A 25,618-nucleotide genomic window follows, 5' to 3' on the forward strand; every position below is an offset into this window, starting at 1 on the left:
CCTAAAGCGATTCAGTACCTAGAATTTGAATAACTGGAAATTTTGACCCTGGGCACTGCAAAGTGGGAACATGGGCGGAGGCCTGGTAAAATGGTTTTGATTTTTTTTCCCAATTTTGCTCTTGATAAAGGGGATTCTGAAGGCAAAATCAGAAACTTGGAGTTTTGGAGGCAAACGTTAAGGAAGGTTGCTCATGGATCTTGCTTCTGATGTACTACATATTTATTTAAAAATACATGCAAAATATTTTTCTCAATTGTTGTGTAATTTCTATTACTATGTTTGTATTAGGTGCCAAATGCAAACCAACTGGATCAGTAATCGGACCTGAAGAGGTAACTGGTAAAAAATGGCAAATGAGAACATGGTTCAGTCCACGCAGTAAAAAGATGAGGTGTGTGCTAGATATGAATGCTTCCAGGAAAAGTCAGAAAGTGGCTTCCAGTTCTGGTTTTAATGGGTCATCATCATCTGTGTTTGAATTCATGTCATCACCATCTCCTCCACTCAACTCTCCAAAGAAGAAAGCTCCGATTAACTCAAAACAGAGAGTAAGGAAAAGATTAGCTGATGCCAATAAAGGTTGGGGTTTTGGAAAGAGAAGAAGCAAGAAGATGGAGAGAGGAAATGACAGCCCTGAAAATATAGATTATCATAGAGCTGTTTCATTTTGCAGCCAACCGGTGGTCCTCAGCAGTCAGGGACAAACAGTTGCAGGTGAGACAGCTGAAGAGTCACTTGCTGTGCCACAGGATGACAATGTAATCGACTCCAGTGCAGAATCTTTGACCAAGAATGTGATTGAGAGTTCTTCTGAAGCATGCTGTACTCCAACAGTCTCCAGTTGCAAAGATATTTCCCTTGGACAAACTTTCAATCAGGAAGGAGACACATTTTCTCTTGTCCCCATCCCAGCCCCACACACAAATGCTAAAAGATTAAGGAAATCATCAGATTCATGCAACCTGACTCTTGCCAAAAAGAGCAGAAAAGAAGTACAGAATTCTTGCTTTGAAAAGTCATCTGCAATTGTTTGTGAGCAAGCTAAGTTAGACACACAACAGGAATTTTCAGCTACTCCAGCACGTCAAACTGAGTTAAGCGGGAGCATTAATCAGACACAAGCCCCTTCTTCAACAGAAAAGAACTGTGGTACACCATCTAGCAGATACAATACTCAAGGAAAGCAATGTGCAACCCCAAAATCTCCTCAAACACCACAAGCTACAGTTAGAAGCCAGTTACCTGGAAGTTGTGCAATGACTCCAATCTCACCTCTTACTCCCACAATGAAAAGAAATCACAAGGGTGAGACTCCACTTCACATCGCTGCCATAAAGGTACAGTACATCAATAAAAGATGACAAATAATGAAAGCCTTTTTTTCAAAATTGCTTTAGAGTTGTAGAGGTCTGTCCTTTGGCCCATTGAATCTGTGCCTGTCAAAAACAGCCACCTGATTATTACTCACCCTATTTTTCACCACTTGACCCGAATCCTGTATATTTTGGCATTGAAAGGGCACCTCTAAATGCTTCTTAAATGTTCTGACGGTTTCTGACTTTACCACCCTTACAGGCAGAGTTCTGGATTCCATCATCTTCTGAGGGAAAAAAAATTCCTCTCATTCCCTGCTAAGCCTCCTGTCTTAAGTTTATGCACCCTGACCATTGATTCCTCCACCAAAGCAAAAAGCATCTTTTCATCTGCTCTGTCTGTGCCCCTCATAATTTTATATAATTTCCAAAGAAAACAACCCCAGCCTATCCAATCTCTCTTCAAAAATAAAACTGTCCAGCCTGGCAACATCCTGATAAATCTCCTCTGCACCCTCTCTCCAGTGTTATCACAGTGTTCTGAAAATGTGGATTGTCAAACTGCACGCGGTACTTTAGCTGTGGCCAAACCAAAGTTTTATGCAATTCCAGCAACATCTTCCTGCTCTTAACTTTATGCTTTCACGTAAGGTAAGTATCCCATACTCTTAACCACTTTCACTGCCTTTCCTGAACTTCTGTTAGCAGACTGTCCTTGTTCTCAATCTTGAATAATATACGCACCTCTGTGCAAGTCCTGTTGCCTCTTTGTGAACCCTGAATGCTGTCAAGGATCAGTTTGTTCAAGAAGCTTGCTTCCGAGCTAAAGACAACAAAAATCACAAAGGGCAATGGAGCATAGAAAACTGGGTAGACAGGAGAAGGCTCTTGTGGCCTGGGAATGTAAGGAGGAGGGTGGATTGACATGGTGTGAACTATGCTATGTAGCAGGAGAAAATCCCCTTTACTTGGTTAGTCTCTAATGCATCCAGTTCCAATGATAGACCATTGACTTGAAATATTATCTGTTTGTCTCCACAGATGCTTGCCCATCTTGTTGAGTATTTCCAGCATTTTCCATTTTTATTTCCAATTGCTATCATCTACAGTAGTGTGCTTTTCTTGTTCAGTGTCTACTTGGTCATCGGGCAGCACCTGATCCAATTTCTGTGCCATAACAATTTAAATTTGTGATTTGTTTAAATTTAACAGCAGTAATCTACTTACAGATGGCGATATGGAGGATGAATGGAAGAAATTTGGTTAATTTGATATCCACTATGAGTGTGCAGCAGAGGTTTAACGTAGATAATTTGAAATGGATTATTACAGCTTTAGGTCACTGTGCTTTGTCACTGTCTTTGAGGCATGTGCTGAATCTGCTGCCACTTTGAAATTGTGACATTAGGAAAAAAGGTACTCCTATTTCAGTAGCATTTATCAAGAGCCCCCGCCCCCATACACTTTACAGCTGATTTAAATACCTTTCAAGTAAATGCACTGTTGTAACACAGGAAACAAGACAACCATAAGCATTGCAAAATCCCACAATCAATAAAGAAACAGAATTTCAGGTGTTGCTTAAGGAATAGACATTGGCCAGGATATTACTGAGGATTTCTTGCTTTGCAAAATAGTGTCTTAGGATATTTCACTTCCATATGAGTGGCAAACAGGGTCTCACTTTTAACATTACATCTGAAAGTTAGCACCAAGTTTAATGTCAGAGTGAAGTACAGTCACTTCACTTTCGGTTTTGAGTTTTACAACAAGTTGTGTGCCAACTGGGATTAGCTCAGGTAGCTTCCCAGATATCTCCCAGGCATATGATCTCATCTTGCGTTCAATGACAGACAAACAGAAACTGTAACTGCTATTTTATTGAAATGTCAGAAGATTCCTGAACAACCTATTTGGCGGAATGACATTTTATTGTTGGAGAAATGGGGGGATGAAAAATGGTCCCAGAAGTTACTCTGGGAAACTGATGTGCCAGTTTTCTTTGAAACACACAGTCAACTTACCACAAGTTCCCGGAGACCCTTCCAAATTTGAGGAGAAATGTTAGTCATTTAACTTCTTGTCTTAAAAAAAAACACTTTTTAAAATATATATGATTAGTTATTTGAGGGATGTGGTTGTCAATGGCAAGACCAGCATTTATTGCCCATCTCTAATCCCCTGCAGTGTTGATGAGCTGTTATCTTGAATAGCTGCAGTCTGTGTGGTCAAGGCGGACCCACACTGATGTTAGATAGCGGTTTTCAGAATTTACATGTGGCAGTGATGAAGAAATGGTAATATATTTCCAAGTTGGAATGATTTGTGACTTTGAGATGGGTTACTCCTAAGTGCTGCTACACTTGTGATGGAGATTGTGGGTTTGAAAATTGCTGTCAAAAAGGCTTGGCAAGTTGCTACAGTGCATGTTGCCCCAATGTCGCATACGTGATGGAGGGAGTTGCAGTTTATGGTTTTGGATGGAATGCCAATCAAGTGCATTGATATATTCTGGATGGTATTGAGCTTCTAAATATTGTTGAAATGCAATCATCCAGACAAGTACTCCATAACATTTTTGACTTGTGTCCTGTACATGGTGCAAAGGTTTTGAGAATTCGGGAGGTGAGTTATTCGTCATAGAATACCTGACTCTGACTTGTTCTTTTGGCCACAATGTATACGCTACTGTTCTAATTATGTTTCTTGCCATTGACAAATTCCATGGATATTGGATGGTGGTTTTGTCAGTGAACATCAAGGAAAGGTGGTTAGAGACTCTTGTTGGAGATGTCATTGTCTGGTCCTTGTATGATAATGTTACTTGTCATTTTAAGTATATGCTTCAGTATCATCCAGGTGCTGCATGAGAGCACACTCTTGGCAAAAACTTGGCAGGTAGAGGTTAATGTAGGAAAGTATGAGGTCATGCTTTTTGGTTGGCAGTATCAAAATGCTCACCATTATTTCAATGAAGAAAGACTCTTAAAAAAGTGCACCACAGAGGCATCTGTGTGTTTGTGTGCACATGACATAAAATATTAGCATGTGGCGCAGCATGTAATTAAGAAAGCAAATGGAATTTTGACTTTAAAAATCAGAGTTTTAAAAAAAGGAGTCTTGTAACAACTTTTTAGGATCTTGGTGAGGCCACATCTGGAGTACTGTGTGTCATTTTGGTCATTATTTAAAAAATTATATATTGGCATTGGAGGAAATTTAAAAGACATTTACTTGGCTGATTCCTGGAACAAAAGGCTTGTCTTGTCAAGTATGGCTAATCAGGTTAGGGCAATAATCATTAAATTTAGAGCATTAATGATTAGAATGATGGATAATGGCAGACTTGCTGAGTTTCTCCAGCATTTTGTGTTTGCTTCAAATTTTTATTTGATCCCTTACTCTGTGTTGGTAGGTTACTCACTGTACGTCACAGTATGGTAAAGTATGAGAAGTCTATTTGTCATAGAATCTGTGCAAAACCTGCACCATATGTTATTTCACCTCTAATACAGGTTGTAACTCCCTGTTTGACACCTGCAGTACTTCTGGCTTTCTGTACAGTGGCTCTACATGGATCTTTTATTCATATTTTGTTGTTTTACTTTGGCTGTTTTGAATATTGTAAGTCCTGTTTTTGGTATGCAGTTGGAAAATCATTCATCCCATAGACCTGTGAATACTGCAAGTCAAGATGAGGCCTTGACATGTAAGTTTTTCTGCATTGAATACAGTTGACTTCCTGTGGCCTAACAAAGGCCTAGTCCCAAGGCTGCCAAATTAGGGAGGTACAACCTGTGAATCCTTGCTGATCTGACTGTTGTCCTGTGTTACAGGGTGATATTGCAGCAGTGGAGCAGCTTTTGGAGAATGGAGCGAATCCAAACATCAAAGATAATGCTGGATGGACACCATTGGTACGTATCTATACATATGCATCAACAATGTTTTTGCATTCTTGCATCTGATTTCAAATCATGAAGTGATTCAGTATGTTAAATGCAAGGTACAGGTAGCCAATCAGATTTGATTAATATTGTTTCTCTTAAGGAGTCTTAACTTTAGGTACCTTTGAATGACGAATCAACTATTCTAATAGACACTCTTGTACTTTACTTCAAGGCATTGTAATTATTGTACCCATCTCAGGAAGTTTCCCTGCATTAGCATTCCAGTTACAGAGCTTCTAAGCCTTTTTTTTTAAATGTGTGAAACTGAAGATTTTGGCTTAGCTCAGTAAAAGTGCTTCCACTCCCAATTAGGAATTCAGTCCTGACCCTCAATCTCCCACAAGCAGCATATCTGGCATCAAGTCCTAGACACTGAAGCTTCTGTGAAAGGTGGGCAATGCGCAGGAATGCAAGTGCTGAAACTCTGGGATGAATTCCATGTCAAGTGGTTGTTATGATCAAAGAGTTGTGGAGGATGACTTACCATGATTGAGCTAACTGGCCTTGTAGCCACATTTGGCACTCCGATCATTGATTAGGATTCCATGCTTTTTTTAGCAATAATTTTTGTGGTTCTAGATTTTACCAGCATTTGGAAAATGAATCTTGCATTGTATAAATTAACATTGGTGGTTTTTACACAGGTTAAACAATAGCTATAGTATTTCACAATTTACTTTTTTGGCATTTGAAAACCATTTGCAATTGCAATTGATGGCTTCAAAGTGCAGCTGTTTACAGAACATTTCAAAGATTGGATTTCAATTGTACAAATAATTGCAGTTGAACCCATGCTGTCAAATGAAAAAATGCATTACTTTGCTAATTTCTTCAGCATTCCTGAAGCTGTATTATCATGCCAATCGGATATTTGTCCCCATCTTATCTTTTGTTTTGATCTTTTACTATAAATTCTGTGTCCTATGAGCCTGTCCCACTAGCTACCTGACAAAGGTGCAGCGGTCCGAAAGCTTGTACAGATACTCCCAAATAAACTTCTTGGACTGGTGTTGTGTGATTTTTAACTTTGTCCATCCAGTTCAACATTGGCACCTCCTAAACATATTTTATCTCTGTGCAGGGTTTCTTTCTCTAATGCAGCACACTTGGTTTAGAGTCATATGTACAGCTGTGCCCATGCAAGTTACTAGGGAGAATAGACAGCTTGTTCTTTGCACAGTGCAGTTTAATGGCCTTGTTGTGCTTGGAGATTTAATTTCGAATTACCAGCAGACTGCAGGTTGGGTGAAATTAAATGATAGGTCATGAAATTTTGTGTCCCATTAGTGCCAAGTCCAAGTTTTGGGATTTCATCACATTGTGCAATTTGATCGATCTTCCTCCAAAAGCTTGGATCAGTACTTCTGATGTGAAGTGCTAAAAGAAATGGAGACTTAATATATAAAGAAAATTACTGTAAAGTTCCAAGAAAATGTATTTTTTGGTTTAATTTCTTCCATAAAATTGTTTGAATTGCTTCAAAAATTGGTCATGTAAGGATCATTGATATTGTTAATTAGAAATTTTCTGGATGTCATAAAAATGAACTTCTTATTTTGCTCAGTGATATTTAATAAAAGTTGAACTCCTTTAGACGCAGGTGATGGGAATTTTAAAAAAAACAAGTAGTTTATCATCAAGGCTCAGCTTGGTTCTGCATTTAATGGCAGTTCCAACAGCAAAAGCTGTATGGAAATTAGGTTTGTCTGTTGCAATTAGACATAGGAGCAAAAGTAGGCCATTTGGCCCACTGTGTCTGTTCCAACATTCAATGAAATCATGGCTGATCTGATGATCCTCAATTCCACTTTCCTGCCTTCTCCCTGCACAGAGATAAAATATGTTTAGGAGGTGCCCTTACTAAATAAAAGTGTGTGTTTCAGCCTTGAGTATATTTAACGACCTAATTTTAACAGCTCTCTGTGGTAAAGAATGTCATAGGTCACTTAATTCTCAGAGGAAAAAGAAAAATCCTCCTTTTCTTTGCCCTAAGTGGGCGACCCCTTACTCTGAGATTGTCCTCTAGTCCTAGACTTTCCCACAAGGATCCCCTCTCTGTGTCTACTCTGTCAAGCAATAAGAATCTTATGTTTCAGTAAAACCTCCTCTCATTCTTATAAACTCCACTAAGTACAAGCTCGACTTACTGAACCTCCCCTCATAAGAAAATCCTTCCATATCTGGGATCAACCTAGTGAACCTTCTGTGGACTACCTTCAAAGCCATTGTTTCTTTCCTTAGATAAGGTGACCAAAACTGTTCAGTCGTCCAGTTTTGGTTTCGATATCTAAGGAAAAATATAACTTATTGAGATCACTCAAGGGAGCAAGCTACATGTCATAGAGTTATAGTGATATACATCACAGAAATAGACCCTTTGATCCAACTCATCCATGCCAAAATTAATCTAGTCCCATTTGCCAGCACTTGGTCCATATCCCTCCAAACCTTTCCTATTCATATACCCACCCAGATGCCTTTTAAGTATTGTAATTGTACTAGCCTCCACCCCTGCCTCTGGCAGCTCATTCCATACATGCACCATCCTTTGTGTGAAAAGGTTGCCCCTTAAGTCCCTTTTAATTTTTTTCCTCTCTCACTCTAAGCCGATGTTCTCTCGATCTGGACTCCCACACCCTGGGAAAAGACTGTCAATTTACCCTATCCATGTCCCTCATGATTTTATAAACTTCCACAAGGTCGCCCCTCAGCCTCTGATGCTCCAGGGAAAGCAGCCCCAGCCTGTTCAGCCTCTCCCTGTAGCTCAGATCCTCCAACCCTGGCAACATCCTTGTAAATCTTTTCTGAACTCTTTCAATCTTCACAACATCCTTCCGATAGGAGGGAGACCAAAGTTGCACCTTTAAATTCTTGAAAAAATTCCATTTGAAATGCAGCTATATGAGATATATGCACTGGTGGATCAATGCAAAGCTTTTAAAAAATTCAATTGAAATTTTTTTTTCCTCCCTTAGGAATCTGGAAGGTACTAAAGCATTGTTTTTACCAATTGTTCTTCCAGATGCAGAGAAAAAAAGTGAGCTCTAGTAGACCTATGCCTTTGCCTGTGTACATTATTTAAAATGATACGGAATGTCATAGAAATGGACCATTCAGGACATCTAAACAGTTACACCACCTGAGCTTTGTCCATCTTTCACTAATCTATCTTAGCATACCTCCTATTTCTTTCTCTATCTCATAGCTATCTAGCTTTCCCTGGTATGTCTGTATGCTATTAACCTCAGTTCCTCCATGTGGATGAGAGTTCCACTGTTTAATCAATGTTCTGCCAAATAAATTTATTTAACTGTTTGAGTATACAGTTAAGTCCCTGTGATCTCCCACTTCAGTGGAAGTGTCATGTTTTGTCCTGGGATTTTTCTAATGAGATCAAGGGCAAGATGGACGGGCAATAAATGCTGGTCCAACCAGTGATTCCCACATCCTAGGAGTGAGTTTTTAAAAATTAAGAGCAGGACTTTAACATTCGGGCATTACAGGTATATCCCTCTGATCAAGTGGAGCTCTGTTGTGTTGCTGTTCTTTCTGCATTAAATGTCTCTTTGCTTTGGCCTTTTTTCAGAATTTAAGTACTTTATGATTGCTGATCCATTCTGTTCCAGCTGGGCTTTTGTGTTTCTCATTCCAAAAAAAAAACTTCCAGTCGTGAATCTTAAATCCATCGGTTGCTTGCTAAACTTACTCATCTGACTTTGATATCATCTGATTGGTGTGAGAGAAATAGGTTCGAATTAATGGAATATTGGCACCAGTACTGGGAAATGAGGGACTGTTTCGATGGCATGGGCTCCATCTGAATCAAGCTGGGCCAGAATCCTGGCACATTACGTAACTGGGGCTGTAGATAGGGCTTTCAGCTAAGTAGTTGAGGGGAGAATTCAGTTGCATGGAAAATTAGAAAATCAAAGTTTAAGGAGAAGGTAGGAGTACAGCTTAGTGATGAGGTTGACTGTTTGCAGAAAATAAAGGGAAGATACAGAATGTTTGAACATCATATTGCACCAAGGGATAATAGAACAAACCTTTGTGTCTGAATACATATAGCATTTGAAATAAAATTAACAAGTTAATAGCACAAATAGAGATGAATGGATATGATTTGGTGGCAGTTATTGAGATGTGACGACGGAGACTAGCTTTAGAGAATTGAATATCCAAGAGTACTCAGTGTTTCATAAAGGTAGGTGGAAGGAAAAGGAGGTTGTATGACTTTGTTAGTAATGGAAGGGATTGATGCTGAGATGGGGAAAAATATAGCTACTGGAGTAGCAATAAGAAGTAGTAAGGGAAAGAGTTCCCTGATGGGAATAACCTATAGGCCCCTAAACAGTAGTTCTGCAGTGAGGTTTATTATAAACCAAGAAATACTGTGGGCTTACAAGAAAGGTATGACAATAATCATGGGTGATTTTAATATACATGCAGACTAGTTTACTCAAATTTGTAAGGGTAGCCTTCATTGAATGTTTTTGAGACTGTGTTTCTTGGAGCAATAAGTCAGGGAACCACCAGGCAGCAACCTATTCTGGATTTGGAATTGCGTAATGAGGTGGGATTAATAGTAAAGGATCCTATAGGGAAGGGTGACCATAGCATGCCAGATTTCAAAATCGGTTTGAGCACAAGAAATTGAAGTCCCACAGTAGTATTCTGGAGTTAGAGGTAATTACGTAGGCATGAGGATATGTTTTGTCTAGTAGAGTGGGCAGGAAGACTATAAGATAGGGCGGTTAATGGGCAGTGGCAGATGTTTAAGGAGATACGCAATTTCTTCCAACTAAGTATAGGTATTGGGAGGTCATGTTGCGACTGTACAGAACGTAGGTTAGGTCACTTTTGGAATATTGCATAATTCTGGTCTCCTTCCTCTAGGAAGGATGTTGTGAAACTTGAAAGAGTTCAGAAAAGATTTACAAGGATGTTACCAAAGTTGGAGGATTTGAGCAAGAGGGAGAGGGTGAAAAGGCTGTGGCTGTTTTCCCTGGAGCATCGAAAACTGAGAGGTGACCTCAGAAATCATGAGGGACATGTATAGGATAAACTGAGAAAGTCTTTTCCCTGGGATCGGGGAGTCCAGAACTAGAGAGCATAGGTTTACGGTGAGAGTGTAAAGATATAAAAGAGACCTAAGGGACAACTTTGTCATGCAGGGTGGTGTGTATGGAATGAGCTGCCAGAGGAAATGGTGGAGGCTGGTACAATTGCAACATTTAAAAGATATCTGGGTGTGTATATGAATAGGAAGGGTTTAGATCGGTGTGGGCCAAGTGCTGGCAAATGGGACTAGATTAAGTTGGGATATCTGGTCGGCATGAACAAGTTGGACTGAAGGTTCTGTTTCCGTGCTATACATCTCTATGACTCTAATTATATTCCAGAGAGGAAAAAAGATTGTTAAGAGGGAGAAAATCATCCACGGCTAAGCAAGTAAAGATACTGTAAAGACAAAAATAAAGGCATATCATAGTGCAAAGACAAGTGACAAGCTGGCAGATTGGAAAACTTTTGAAGATCAACAAGCGTTACCAAAAGTTGAAAGAGCACTTCAGAGTTTTTGGGTACAGTGGGATCTGAGAATCCTTGTGCACAAATCATTGCAAATTAGTGTGCTGGTACTGTAGGTAATATGAGAGCAATGGAATTTTGGCATTAATTGCTAAAAGAAAAATTTGAGATCACATCTGGAGTACTGCCTTTAACTTTAGTCCCCTTACTTGAAGGATGTAATTGCACTGGAGGCAGTTTAGAGAAGATTGACCAGACCAGACCATCGTCTCCTGATGAGAGATTACCAATTTAGGCCTATATTCTCTCTAATTTAGAAGAATGAGAGGCGATGTGGTTGAGGTATTTAAGTTGCTAAAGAGGATTGAAAAGTAGGCAAAGAGACAATGTTTCCTTTTGTGAGGCTATCTAGATCAAGAGGTCATTGCTTTAGAACAAAAGATAGCAGATGAGGAGAAATTACTTCTCTTGAAGGGTTGAGAATCTGTGAAAATAACTAATCCACAGTTTAGGACATTGTGTAATTTTACTAACGGGTTGAAGGGTTAGGGGGAGCCAGCAGGAAAGTGGAGTTGAGGCCGTGATAAGATCAGCCAGGATCATATTGATTGGTAGCACAGAATTGTCTCCTGTTGCTCCTAATTTTATTTTCTTATGACTGTGGTTTCTATATAGCTTAATGTCGACATTGTAAGATTTGTGCATATCTCTCTTCAAACTAAATAATGGCTATCTTTTTGTAGCATGAAGCATGCAACCATGGACACTTGGAAATTGTAGAGCGGCTGCTGAAATTTGGCGTGCTCCTGAATACACCAGGATACCAGAACGATTCTCCCTTGCACGATGCTGTCAGGAATGGACACGTGGATGTTGTAAAGCTGCTGATCTTACACCGTGCCTCTCAAAATGTGATGTAAGTACTTATAACTTGGTCCAATTTATCAACTATACCATGTCTTGTTGGTACAACCAAAGGAAATATTTCACTCTGATTAAATAATGCAGTTGAAGGAAACTGTAGAACCTGTAATAAGGAGTATGCCTCATAATCAACTGAAAAAAGCTAGTTGCAAAGGAAATTGTCCTAAAGATTAAAACTCATTGCTCTGTGTCTGTGATTAATTAGTGACCAGATAATAATAATCTAAGTCCAGAATATTTATATTCTAAAAGATGCATCATTATGCAAATTGAATGAAGACCAAAGATAGTTGAGTTTGGGTGTTTTAAGATTCTATTTCATTTGAGGAGCTTTGCTGATGTCCTGATAAATCTGCAGAGCAGCTTTCAACAGAGCTCTGAAGTGAAATTACAATGTCAAATTGTCTTTCTAATGTCTGTTAGTTTATGTAATACTTTCAGACATAACTTTCACTTTCCGGTCATTAAAAAAAATAAATTATCGCATTACCCCTGCCCTGGCAAGAATTTGAATTCACTTATTCTAATTACATTATCACTGGCAGTTAGAACAAACACTGAGGGTTAGTTGTTGGTTGTTTCAACATCCGTGACATCGGCATATGTGATTAATTCAAGAATCTGAAGGATTCTAGTTCATAAATTTATATTTTGTTCCATGAGTTTGCGGTTCAGTACAAAAAGTGTAACAAAAGTATGCACATATGCCATGTGGTAGAAGTGACTATGCCTGGCTAAATATCAGGTTACTCCTTGTGGCTTTCTTTGAATCTTAATCCCATTGGAAGCACTAAATCATTTTTCGCATCTCTTTACTACTTACTTTCAATCCGTCATTCTCAAGCCAATACCAGTTTCTGCTTCCATCCTGTTCCAAAGATAAATAATGGATCTGTCTCAAGAAGGTCTACTGTGTCAACTTTCAATCCTGACAATATTCTTTTGTGTATTCCTCAATTAAATCTTGTAATGTCCTCTGCCACTTTAACAATTTAGGTTCTTTGACTCCAACCCTCTGCTTTTTAAGCAGTTACTTTAATTGCTCACCAAGATTTTGTCTACACAACTTCTACAAGAAGGCCAGCATCTTCCAGTAAAGAGGAAGGACAAGGGTGGCAAGGTAAGGGACCCTTGGATAACAGGGAGGTTGTAAACTTAATCAAAAGGGGAAAAAGAAGCATATGTAAGGTTTTGGAAACTGAATTTGTATAGGACCCATGAGGAAAATGTAGAAAGCAGGAAAGAACTCAGCAAGGAATTCGAAAAACAAGAAGAGGCCATGAAATGACCTTAACAGGTATGGTTAAAGAAAACAGCAAGGCATTCTATTTTTACATTAAAAACAAGAGGATAACTAGGGAGAAGGTAGGAGCACTTAAGGATAAAGGAGGGAACTTGTACTTGGAGGCAGAGGTTATGGACAAGATTCTAAATGAGTACCTTACATTGGTATTCACCCAGGAGAAGAATATGGAGGGTAGTGAGATTTGTGTGGCGCATGCAAATATATTAAGGCATTTTGAGATCAAAAGGAAATGGTGTTGGGTTTCTTGAAGAGCATTAAGGTAGAAATGTCCTCAGGACCCAAAGTGATCTACTTCAAGTTATTGAGAAGGGCAAGAGAGGAGATTACTGGCGTCTTGACCAAAATGTTTATATCCTTGCTAGCCACTGGAAAGGTCCTGAAAGACTGGTGAGTAACTAATGTTGTTCTTCCGCTCAAGAAGGGAAATAGGGATAATCCAGGAAACTAGACTGGTGAGTCTCGAATCAGTGGTTGGGAAGCTCATGGAGAAAATTCTTATGGTATAGGATTTAGACGCATTTGGAAAAGCATGACCTACTTAAGGACAGTCAACGTGGCTTTGTGCAGGGCATGTCATGTCTTAGTAACCTGATTGAATCTTTCGAGGAGGTGCTGAAGGTGATTGATAAGGGGAGAGCAGTGGATGTTGTCAACATGGATTTAGGCATTTAACAAGGTCCCTCATGGTAGGCTTATCCTGAAGAATAAGATACATGGGATCCACGGTGACTTGGCCACATGGATTCAGAATCGGCTTGCTCATAGAAGGCAGAGGTTAATGGTAGAAAGGTATTTTTCTGGCTGGAGGTCTGTGACTCATGGTGTTTGCAGGGATCCATACTGGAGCCTCTGCTGTTTGTGATATGTATAAATGACTGATGAAAATGTAGATGGGTGGGTTAGTAAATTTACAGATGATACAAAGATCAGTGGAGTTGTGGATAGTGTAGAAAGTTGTCAAAGGATACAGCAGGATACAGATCAGTTGCAGATATGGGCGGTGAAATGGCAGATGGAGTTTAATCTGGGTAAGTGTGAGGTGCTGCACTTTGGGAGATCAAATGTTAGGGAAAAGTATAGAGTTAGTGGTAGGACCCTGAACGATATTGATGTACAGAGGGATGTTGGGGTTCAAATCCATAGCTCCCTGAAAGTGGCCACACAAGTATGCAGGGTGGTAAAGAGAGCATATGGCTTGCTTCCCTTAATTGGTTGGGAAATTGAGTATAAGAGTCAGGATGTCATGTTGCAGCTTTGTAAGACTTTGGTCAGGCTACACTGGTATTGTGTTCGATTCTGATTGCCGCGTTACAGGAAAGATGTGAAGGGTTTAGAGAGGGTGCAGAAGAGATTTACCAGGATGCTGCCTGGATTAGAGGGTATGAGCCTTAAAGAGAGACTAGAAAAACTGGGGTTGTTTTCTCTGGAGCGGTGGAGGGTGTGGGGAGACTTGATAGAAGTCTATAAAATTATGGGATGAATTGTCAACAATAGATGTGTTGTCCCATCCGTGTGTCTTTTTGTGGCTAGCTCTCTCCCTCATAGCCCTACACATGGATGAAAAAAAACACCATTTCGACTGGGACAACACATCTATCCTGGGACAGGCTAAGCAAAGACATGCCAGAGAATTCCTAGAGGCCTGGCACTCCAACCACAACGCCATAAACAAGCACATAGATCTAGATACCACCTATCAACCCCTCAGAAAATGAACAGGAAATGACATCACCACAAACCCCAGGAACCCCATCCAGGAGAAAGATATAAATAGAAAGCAGGAGACAACAGCTTCGCTTCACTTGGAGGTCGCCACTGATGATGTTACCTAGCCAGGTAATGAAACGTCTGGATATCAAACCTACAGGTCAGCGAGCAAACCTACACCCTAAACCTCAACCTGAGCTACAAACCTTGCAGAGGATATAGTGTCTATAAGGCCAGGAAGAAGCTGTCCCTGAACCTACTGAAAGAGATTATAAGAAATCATTACCAGGGTAGCAAGGGACTTTGATGTTGGCAGCTTTTCTGTGGAAGCGAGCCATGTAAATGGAGTCCATGGGTGGAAGTTCGGCTCCTGTGATGGCCTGGGCTGTGCACACCACCCTCTGTAGTTGCCTGGGAAGAGCAGTTTCCATACCAGGCCATTATGTATCCAGATGGTAGGCCTTCAGTTGTGCATCTGTCGAAGTTGGTGAGGGTCCTTAAGGACATGCCAAATTTCCTGTGCCACCTGAGGAAGAAAGAGGCGTTGTTGTCCCATCCTGACCATCGCAACTGCATGGGAAGACCAGGACTGGCCGTTTGTTATCGTCACTCCAAGGAACTTGACGCTCTCCACCCTCTCGACCTCAATTCTGTTGATGGGGGTATGTTTTACTCCTCTCTTGCTAAAGTCAATGATCAGTTCTTTGGTTTTGCTGATATTAACAGGAAGGTTGTTCTCATTGCACTATGCCACCAAATCTTCTATCTCCCTTCTGTAATTTGACTTATCATTGTTAGATATCTGTCCTACTATGGTGGTATTGACAGCGAACTTGCAGATTCATTTGGCAACACACTTGTGGGTGTACAGGGAGTACAGTAGGGGGCTGTGGATGCATCCTTGATGGGCTCCAGTGTTGAGTGTTATTGTGAAGGAGTTTGGTTTGCTTGGTTGTTTTTCCATCAGTGCAGCTTCCACCTGCTTGTTCTTGACACCTTTTCCAGACAATCTTGGGTACATTTACCTTTTTCCACAACTTTGACAGGGCTTCAATTCTTCCTTCTGTGTGTTAGGGAACAATTTATGTGTTGCTTCCTTCAATTTAGGATGAACTTGAATCCAAAGGCTTCAGCACTGACTCAAGGCTGGCACGTGATGCACCAGTGCACCAATGATAGAGAAAATCACTGTCGCAAGTGCTGTCTTTGTGATGATAAACTAAGAACCCATCTGTGTTCTCAGGTGGACAAAATAAACCTCATGACTCTATTGAATTAAAAGTAGAAGTGGTAGATATTTTTCAGCTAATATTGTTGAATTAGATCACTCAGTGATTGCTATTTACAGGCCCCAGCTCTGTGTAAATTGGGGGTTAGGTTTCCCAGAGTATAACTTAATTATAATATAATTTGCCTACACTTCAAAAATACTTATTTATTGGCTGTAAAACACGTTAAATTGTCCGGAAGCTGTTGAAAGATGCCATATTCATGCAATTGCTTTCTTGTTAGTGAGGTGTACCTACATTGTAGAAGCTGAATGTATTCTTTACTTTAACTGCCCATTCCACTCTCTTGAATCTATCCTCAAGCCATTACATTGTTCAAAACCGAATCTCGCAACTATTTATGAAAAGCCTTCTCTCTCCTGGGCAGTCTGAAACTATTTGTTTTTACATTCACTTGAGTAGCTTGATTATCACTATTTTCTTACGGGCTAGCAGAGCTGTGGAGTTAGTCTGTTACTGTCTGAGGAAAGAGATTTGTATTGGTGTTGCTACGTGAGCACGACATCAGAAAATAGTTCTGGCAAGCATCTGACCTCAAGGTTGTCTTCGTAATATTTTTTTTTGTTTTTCTTTTTATTTGAAATCTTCAACAGTTGCAGTATAATTTCAACATAATCTTTTCATTAATTAGTTTGTTCCTTAAATATCCTTTTGTTGATGCAATGAAATGGAATTTGTGATGTCATATTTCATGTTTTAATTAATCTACTTTTAATCCCTTTTCAACTTCCACTTTTTGTTTTGTTCAGTTATCCCCTTTAAAAATTGAGTGCTACTAACAGAAGCACAAAATTTAATGTTTCTACACAGTGGGGAAAGATGGTTAAAACAATTTATCTCCGTTTGTCTCGTTGATATTCAACAGAGCACCATGCATCTGTATTGGTTCCTCATAGACATATTCTTGTCAAGGTAAAATTGATTTGATTCCTTTCTCAATGTATATGAGTTTTTTTTTCCTGTGCAGATTCCAGATTGTTTCACTAGATAATTAGATAAAAAGGTAGATGTTCCACTTTTGCATGACTCTAATGAAACAGGTTTGATTTGTTCTGAGGATGTAAGTACCTGCTGTAAATCAGTTTTCAGCACCAGCCTTTTGTCTTTGAAGCCTGGTTTGATTGACAGTTATGCCAAGAACTGTTAACAACTGCAGTAGTTCACATAATTCAATCGCCTAGTTCTGTGTTGCTTAATTGGTTGTTTTCACTACCTAAAATATCATGCATGACAAATAATTTCAACTGAAGAACCGCAAGGAAATGAATTGTAAGGATTCTGATCTCAAGGGTTTTGACATATTGATAAAAGTGAATGTCTGAATGAAGGACCCATTGATACATTTTCTGCTTCAGTATAATTTTACTCATGATAAACACGCTATAATATTTAGCCTGAGCTACATTGTCTGTCAGGCTGATTTGTTTCAGTTAAATGGAGAAATCCAGAAGACATAGTGAGAAGAAATATACATATTTCTTGCGGCAGTAACTGCAATAATATAACGATTTGTTGTTCAATCTGCAGCATATCATCTAATGCATCAAGCATAAGATTATCTTTTTGGCTTGAAGAAGTCACACGTTTATCTATGATAGTTTACAGTTTGCATTTAAAAAATGTACTGACTAAAAGCATAAATTGTAGCAGCAGGTTTGCAGTCTTTGACTTTACTTTCCCAAATACACTGACTTGTCGCACTGAGTGGATATTATTGTGGTTCGGAGGGGATTCACAGCTCAATGATCTGAATGTAAATCTAGTTTGAGAACAGTTAATTTAAGGGAAAAAAAGCCCAAAACAAATAAAATGATTATTGTCAAGAAAAGAAGTTTGATTTAAAAACAGGCAAAACTGAAGAGAAAACAGTACAGTATACTAGCTAAAAAAGAAAACATTGAAAAGTGAATGCAGATAGGTCCATCAGTTAACAATCACCATTGTAATCTATATATGATATTTCAATTGCATTCCTTTAACCTTCATCTCCTTTGTTATAATAGAAAATTGTGGATTTTTAAAAAAATATAAGCCTATTTTAAAATGGAATGGCACAAGTTTGAAATTAAATTAAACAATTTAATCCATATTTATAGGAAATAGATCCTGTTTTAATGCAACTTTTTTTAAACAAAATATTACTAGATGGATTGTCTGTAATTACAGAGTTTGGCTGGGTGGCAGGTGAAAGAAATCAAAGTATTAATTCAGTTTTTTTAATGAAATTAGGAAAAGGACCTGGTTATACAGATTTTGGTTAGGCAGATTTGTAAGGTTCAGTTAAAGTCTCCAGCCTTGTTGTGAAGGTCCCTTGTGATTGAGAATCGAACAAAGGATGACCTCATGACTTGAGAAAGTCCTGATAGCAGGTAAATGAGACTAAAGGAAAACAGTTAATTGATAAAATCTCAACTGCCTTTTACCCCCCCCACCTTTCCTATTTTCACTGACTGATCTTAATGAAATCTTAATCCACTCGTTAAAATCCACGCTTAGTATTTGAAATCTGTGAAGTTATTTTAGTCATTGCAAAATTATGTAGTATATCTGTAGGAGTGCAAAAGACTATTGGAATTTGGTCAGTGACCTGTGATACTAGAGAAACAAACAGATTTTTAAAAATTGAGGAACCAGGGTAAAAGGCCAAAGCTTAACAAGTAATTTAAGACAAATTTCAAGGTAAACACAGTGGCTCAGTGGTTAGCACTGCTGCCTCTCAGCACCAGGGTCCCAGGTTTGATTCCAGCCTCAGGTGACTGTCAGTGTGGAGTTTGCACATTCTCCCCGTGTCTCCATGGGTTTCCTCTGGGTGCTCCAGTTTCCTCCCACAGTCCAAAAATGTGCAGGTTAGGTGAATTGACCATGCTAAATTGCCCATAGTGTTAGATGTATTAGTCAGAGGGAAATGGGTCTGGATGGGTTACCCTTCGGAGGGTTGATGTGGACTGGTTGGGCCTAAGGGCCTGTTTCCGCACTGTAGTGAATCTAAATCAAGACATAACACTCGGCCTTTACGTTTCAGGGCCACCCTGCAGTCTGGTAAGACCACGGTGACTTTACCTTTTCTCGGAAGAGTGTTCTGACAGTCAGCGTCACAGTGAAGCAGTCTGGGAAGAGGGTTGGCAGTGTCACAGTGAGACAGTCTGGGAAGGGTGTCCTCACAGTCAGCGTCACAGTGAAGCAGTCCAGGAGGAAGATTACTGTTTGTTGGGAAGAAACAGAATAACATCACAGGAAAGCTGGAGTGGTCTTATCTTACTAAAGGTTCTAGGTACGGTCAAGTAAATATTTGCAACTTCTTCTGCCTCTAGTTTGTGTGGTCTCTTTGTGGTTTATAGTTTCTATGGGCTGTATTCTGTAGTAACAAAGAACAGGAAAGGAGGCACTAGACAGACTAATATTATTTGAAAATAAATATCTTCGAAAAGGTTTAATTTAAAATCTTGGGAGACCTCAAAGCTGTGGTCTGCTCCTTTGATTCTACGGCAGACGCCGGACACACTTCTAGTGGAATCTGCCATCACAGAAAGTGGTTCAGCCAAAACATTGTGTTTTCAAGTAGGAGGGAGATATAGCTCTTGTAGTTAAAGGGATCAAGGGCGACGGGGCGATGGTGGGATTAGGGTATTGGGCTTGATAATCAGCCATGGTCGTAATGATTACTGGAGCTGGCTTGAGGGCAAATGGCCTACTCCTGCTCATATCTTCAGGTTCTATAGACCCAGGGTTAAAGACAGATGCCACTTTAGAGGAGGTTAGCAGTCACCCAAGTAATGAGAATGTGAGGACTGCAGATGCTGGAGATCAGAGCTGAAAATGTGTTGCTGGAAAAGCGCAGCAGGTCAGGCAGCATCCAAGGAGTAGGAGAATCGACGTTTCGGGCATGAGGCCTTCTTCAGGAATGAGGAAAGTGTGTCCAGCAGGCTAAGATAAAAGGTAGGGAGGAGGGACTTGGGGGAGGGGCGTTGGAAATACGATAGGTGGAAGGAGGTTAAGGTGACGGTGATAGGCTGGAATGGGGGTGGGGGCGGAGAGGTCAGAAAGAAGATTGCAGGTTAGGAAGGCAGTGCTGAGATCGAGGGATTTGACTGAGACAAGGTGGGGGGAGGGGAAATGAGGAAACTGGAGAACTCTGAGTTCATCCCTTGTGGTTGGAGGGTTCCTAGGCGGAAGATGAGGCGCTCTTCTTCCAACCGTCGTGTTGCTATGGTCTGGCGATGGAGGAGTCCAAGGACCTGCATGTCCTTGGTGGAGTGGGAGGGGGAGTTGAAGTGTTGAGCCACGGGGTGGTTGGGTTAGTTGGTCCGGGTGTCCCAGAGATGTTCTCTGAAATGTTCCACAAGTAGGCGCCTGTCTCCCCAATGTAGAGGAGGCCACATTGGGTGCAGCGGATGCAATAAATGATGTGTGTGGAGGTGCAGGTGAATTTGTGGCAGATATGGAAGGATCCCTTGGAGCCTTGGAAGGAAGTAAGGGGGGAGGTGTGGGCGCAAGTTTTGCATTTCTTGCGGTTGAAGGGGAAGATGCCGGGAGTGGAGGTTGGGTTGATGGGGGTATGGACCTGAAGAGGGAGTCAGGGAGGGAGTGGTCTTTTCGGAATGCTGATAGGGGAGGGGAGGGGAGGGAAATATATCCCTGGTGGTGGAGTCTGTTTGGAGGTGGCTGAAATGAGGACGGATGATACGATGTATACGATGATACGGTGGTAGGTGAGGACCAGTGGGGTTCTGTCCTGTTGGCGGTTGGAGGGCGGGGCTCAAGGGCGGAGGAGCAGGAAGTGGAGGAGGAGGGCATCGTCGATCATGTCGAGGGGGAAATTACTGTCTTTGAAGAAGGAGGCCATCTGGCTTGTACGGTATTGGAACTGGTCCTCCTGGGAGCAGATGCGGCGGAGACGAAGGAATTGGGAATATGGGATGGCAGTTTTACAGGGGGCAAGGTGGGAGGAGGTGTCGTCTAGGTAGCTGTGGGAGTCGGTCGGCTTATAGTAAATGTCTGTGTTGATTCGGTCGCCCGAGATAGAAATGGAAAGGTCTAGGAAGGGGAGGGAGGAGTCTGAGATGGTCCAGGTGAATTTGAGGTCCGGGTGGAAGGTGTTGGTAAAGTGGATGAACTGTTCAACCTCCTCGTTCATCCACTTTACCAACACTTTCCACCCCAACCTCAAATTCACCTGGATCGTCTCAGACTTCTCCCTCCCCTTCCTAGACCTTTCCATTTCTATCTTGGGCGACTGAATCAACACGGACATTTACTATAAACCGACCACAGCTACCTAGACTACACCTCCTCCCACCCTGCCCCCTGTAAAAACGCCATCCCATATTCCCAATTCCTTCGTCTCCGCCGCATCTGCTCCCAGGAGGACCAGTTCCAATATCCAATACTTGCACATCCACTAATATCATTTATTGTATCCGTTGCTTCCGATGCGGTCTCCTCCACATTGGGCAAACTGGGCGCCTCCTAGCAGAGCGCTTTAGGGAACATCTCCAGGACACCCGCATCAATCAACCCCACCGCCCTGTGGCCCAACATTTCAACTCCCCCTCCCACTCTGCCGAGGACATGGAGGTCCTGGGCCTCCTTCACCTGGGGGAAGAACGCCTCATCTTCCGCCTCGGAACACTTCAACCCCAGGGCATCAATGTGGACTTCAACAGTTTCCTCATTTCCCCTTCCCCCACCTCACCCGAGTTCCAAACTTCCAGCTCAGCACTGTCCCCATGACTTGTCCGGACTTGTCCTACCTGCCTCTCTCCTTTTCCACCTATCCACTCCACCCTCTCCTCCCGGACCTATCAACGTCATCCCCTCCCCCACTCACCCATTATACTCTATGCTACTTTCTCCCCACCCCCACCCTCCTCTATATTATCTCTCCACGCTTCAGGCTCACTGCCTTTATTCCTGATGAAGGGCTTTTGCCCGAAACGTCGATTTCAAAGCTACTTGGATGCTGCCTGAACTGCTGTGCTCTCCCAGCACCACTAATCCAGAATCTGGTTTCCAGCATCTGCAGTCATTGTTTTTACCCAGTTCCAATACCGTACAACCCGGATGGCCTCCTTTTTCAAAGACAGCAATTTCCCCCCAGATATGATCGACGATGCCCTCCACCGCATCTCCTCCACTTCCCACTCCTCTGCCCTTTCAGCCCGCCCCTCCAGTCGCCAACAGGGCACATTTCCCTGAAAGACATTTGTGAACTAGTTAATTTTTCAAGGATTTTGTCCTTTTTTTCCTGTTATGGTTCACAAATCATTAATGTGTTTCCATCACAGCCAATCCATTTTCACTTACTAATGATCGATATTGTCAGCTTTTCTTCCTCCCTGGCTCACTGTTATCCATCCATTTGTCTGCCCAACTGTTGTTCTCTCTCTCTGGACTCAATGCCCACCTATCCCATATTCCTTTCTCCCACCCTGTTCCCACTGACCCCCTGTCTTCAGCTGCCATCAGTTCTGAAGAAAGGTCACTGAACCTGAAACGTTAACTCTACTTTAACTCTAGATGTTACAAGACCTGCTGAGTTTCTCCAGCCATTTATACTTTTGTCCCCAGAACATTAGTCTGAGGCTCTGGATTACAAATCCAATGACATTATACAATGACACCGCTGCCTGATGTATAGCAAAGGATACTGAATTGGTTGTTGCATTTGGAATCCATGTTGACTGATGTAAAATTAATTTTACCTGTAATGCATGTGCTGATTAACTGCAATTTAGGTTGAGTGGTATGCAAAAGTAAATGATAATAGGACAATAAACAAAAATAAGATTGACAGAATATTCTTTGTGTAGATACATGTCTAAAGTAGTATATTGATAAAGATTCCTTTGTTCCATTCTTTTTCTTCATCTTTTTCACACTATTGCACTATTGGTTGTAGATGTATAATTTTAAATTTAACTAATCATTGTTTCTCAGAAAACCAACCAACCAGTTTTATTGTTTACAATTTCCCTTGGATTATTAATTGATTCTGTCATCCTGCAAGTTACTCATTAATGTTGGTTGGAATAATATCTGTGGACCTAGGAGCTAGATTCTGAAGTGTACCTGGAATCATTCATCTCTGCTATTGCTTATTTTGGTTGTAGGCCTTTTAAGTTATATACATTTTACTGGAGGAATTTTTTTTTGTCCTGGCTTCATTATTGTTACCCAAAAGAAAATTCAAACTTAAGAATTAGAAACTCATTATTGAATTGAACAGTTGAGACTGTCAGCTCATATTTTACTTGTGGTTGGCATGCAACACAAGAACTTTGACAGTATGAATATTTTTGTAGCCTGTGATTGTTACATTCATACCCAGCTATAAACATTTTTATTGTACTCTTCCTACAATTTTTAACATTTCAAATTATTTTGAGAGTACTTCTTCTCATTAAAGCCATTGTTTCAATCTGACATCTTACTGACGAATGAGTAATTTCACCCAACTGATAAACTAATATGCTTATCTCCCTTACACAATCTGGTGGACTAGTCACATACATGCCAATGTGGTTTACAGTGAACTGTCCTCTGAAAGCTGAGCAACCGCTCAGCAAATACTGCAATGGTTCAAGAAATAGACCCGTCACATCCTTCTCAATAACTCGAAGTGAGCTAAGATGCTTTGGCAGTGACACCCATTTATGCAAATTAATTAATAAAGGTGTGGAACAAAAGAGAGAGTTCTTCCCCATGTAAGGCAGTGATTTCCATGACTGTTTTATCCCTGTGATCAGGGTGAATTGTATGCATTTATTCAGGTCATTTAATTCATTCCATATTTGCTTAAATGTATCAGTTATGTACATTTGGCATAAGGAAGATTATTTTGAAGGACTTGCTTTAATTCTCATCCCTAGTAATTTGATGGAACAATAGCTCTTCAGTAGCTTTGCTGTGTTTGCACATTTTCTATATAAATGTTTGTTTAGAGTTCTGGTTCTAAATGTCAGTCTTGTCTGGTAGAGTCAAGGTGAAGCTAGTTAATTAACCCTTTTTTTACAAACAGGAATAACTTCAAAAATACGGTTTTAAGAAGATATTTCCCGTTACACTTGTACATCAAGGTATCTTTACATAGCCTTAGGTTACCATGAAGGAGTAGTCTTCTCAACCTTTCCCCTTGGTGTGATGCAGTGCCCCTCAGGTTCAAGCCACCACTTGTTGTCTCTCCCTAATAAAAGAATGCCCGATTCTCTTGTAGAATTATATGACTTTACTGTTTACCTTTAATAAATTTAATTTGAATTTGTAGATTGTGCAATGAAACTGAATGACTAACATTGTTATGCAAATGGATTTTTATTTATAAGTAGAAATATGAAGGGGATTTGTTACAGTTCAGATCATTTTAATTTTCTCCTCCTTTTGCTGATTTATTATTGTTTTGTGCTTTGCTCTTTTGTAGGCTGTACTTCTCACACTGAAAGGTTTATAGCTACCTAGGTAAAGTCTGGGTCTCCTTCCCTTTCCTAATCCACTCCAAATGTTTGGAAAAACCAACTCTTCATTTTTATTTCAATTAACCTGTTCAGATGTGCGATGATCCAGCTCTGGACCAAATGGGACTGGAACTTGAATCCTCCGGCCCAGAGATAGGGATGCTTCTACTGCATCACAGCTTTTTAAAAAAAAAATTTCCAATTCGTAGCTTTTTGTTGTGTAGATACACTGAGTTTATACAGTGCTGGAGGAAACTGTTGTTTCATGTCTAGCTTTAGGGTGGTCCCCTCGCAAAATCCCTTCCTCCTTTTGACTTTGCATTCCAGTGTCACTTCTACTTTTTATTTGTAGGGTAAATGGTAAGCACATTTGTCACAGGTTGACTTCTGCAGGTGAAATGCCTAAGCCCCTCCATGCTGGCAAAATGTTGGATCTTGTTCGCCTCTTACCAGTTGGCAATGTTTCACTTCGTACTCGAGAGCAACACCCAAATGTGCTTTTACACACAACTGAACATTTTGTTTCCCCTGTCACCAAATCACCCATGGTATTTTTTTCACTTCTTAACCAATCCCCATGTTTTCCAGTTGATTGATTTATGCGCGAAGCCTGTTAAGGGCAATGCAGACCATCAAAGGTGCAGGAGAGGGGGGGAAACATAATTTTTTATTTATGTCCAGAAGTGTTTTTACACACCTTTTTTTCCTATCACCAAATGGCTATGGTTTTTTTTTTCATTTATTAAGTACCAGCAATAAATGGCCCATGTTTCCAATTGAATATTTACCTGCAAAGCCAGTTAAGGGCAATGTAAATCTATCAAAGGTTAGGAGGAGCAAGAAGGGGGCTAAATAAAAATGGCGTTGGAGAAAACCAAGCCTTACTTTTTAAGGTATCACCCATTTAGAGATGTTATGACACACCTCTGGAGCAGGTGGAACTTGAAACCAGACCTCACTGGCTCAGAGGTAGGGCCTACCACTGCACACAAGGGCCATATAAAACCAGTCCTTCATATCTGTTGCACCAACTTGTTCAGAGGTTGTTATGACGCATCTTTAGAACATAGGAGACTTGAATGCAGGCAGCCTGGCTCAGAGGTAGGGACACAATCACAGCATCATAGGAGCCAGGAAGCCAGCCCTT

The 25,618-nt window shown here is 40.7% G+C and overlaps 1 protein-coding gene across 3 annotated transcripts in view; it reads left to right on the plus strand.

The window, feature by feature from the left end:
* bard1 (BRCA1 associated RING domain 1) overlaps positions 1-25,618 on the plus strand; it is a 175,034-nt gene that overhangs the window by 43,225 nt on the left and 106,191 nt on the right. For all 3 annotated transcript variants that reach the window (XM_072578614.1, XM_072578615.1, XM_072578616.1), the window contains 3 exons: positions 292-1,340; positions 5,153-5,233; positions 11,539-11,711. In XM_072578614.1, the coding sequence (XP_072434715.1) occupies positions 292-1,340; positions 5,153-5,233; positions 11,539-11,711 (1,303 nt within the window). The remainder of the gene's footprint in view (positions 1-291; positions 1,341-5,152; positions 5,234-11,538; positions 11,712-25,618) is intronic.

Source organism: Chiloscyllium punctatum, chromosome 10, assembly GCF_047496795.1.
Source record: "Chiloscyllium punctatum isolate Juve2018m chromosome 10, sChiPun1.3, whole genome shotgun sequence".
Classification (NCBI taxonomy): domain Eukaryota; kingdom Metazoa; phylum Chordata; class Chondrichthyes; order Orectolobiformes; family Hemiscylliidae; genus Chiloscyllium; species Chiloscyllium punctatum.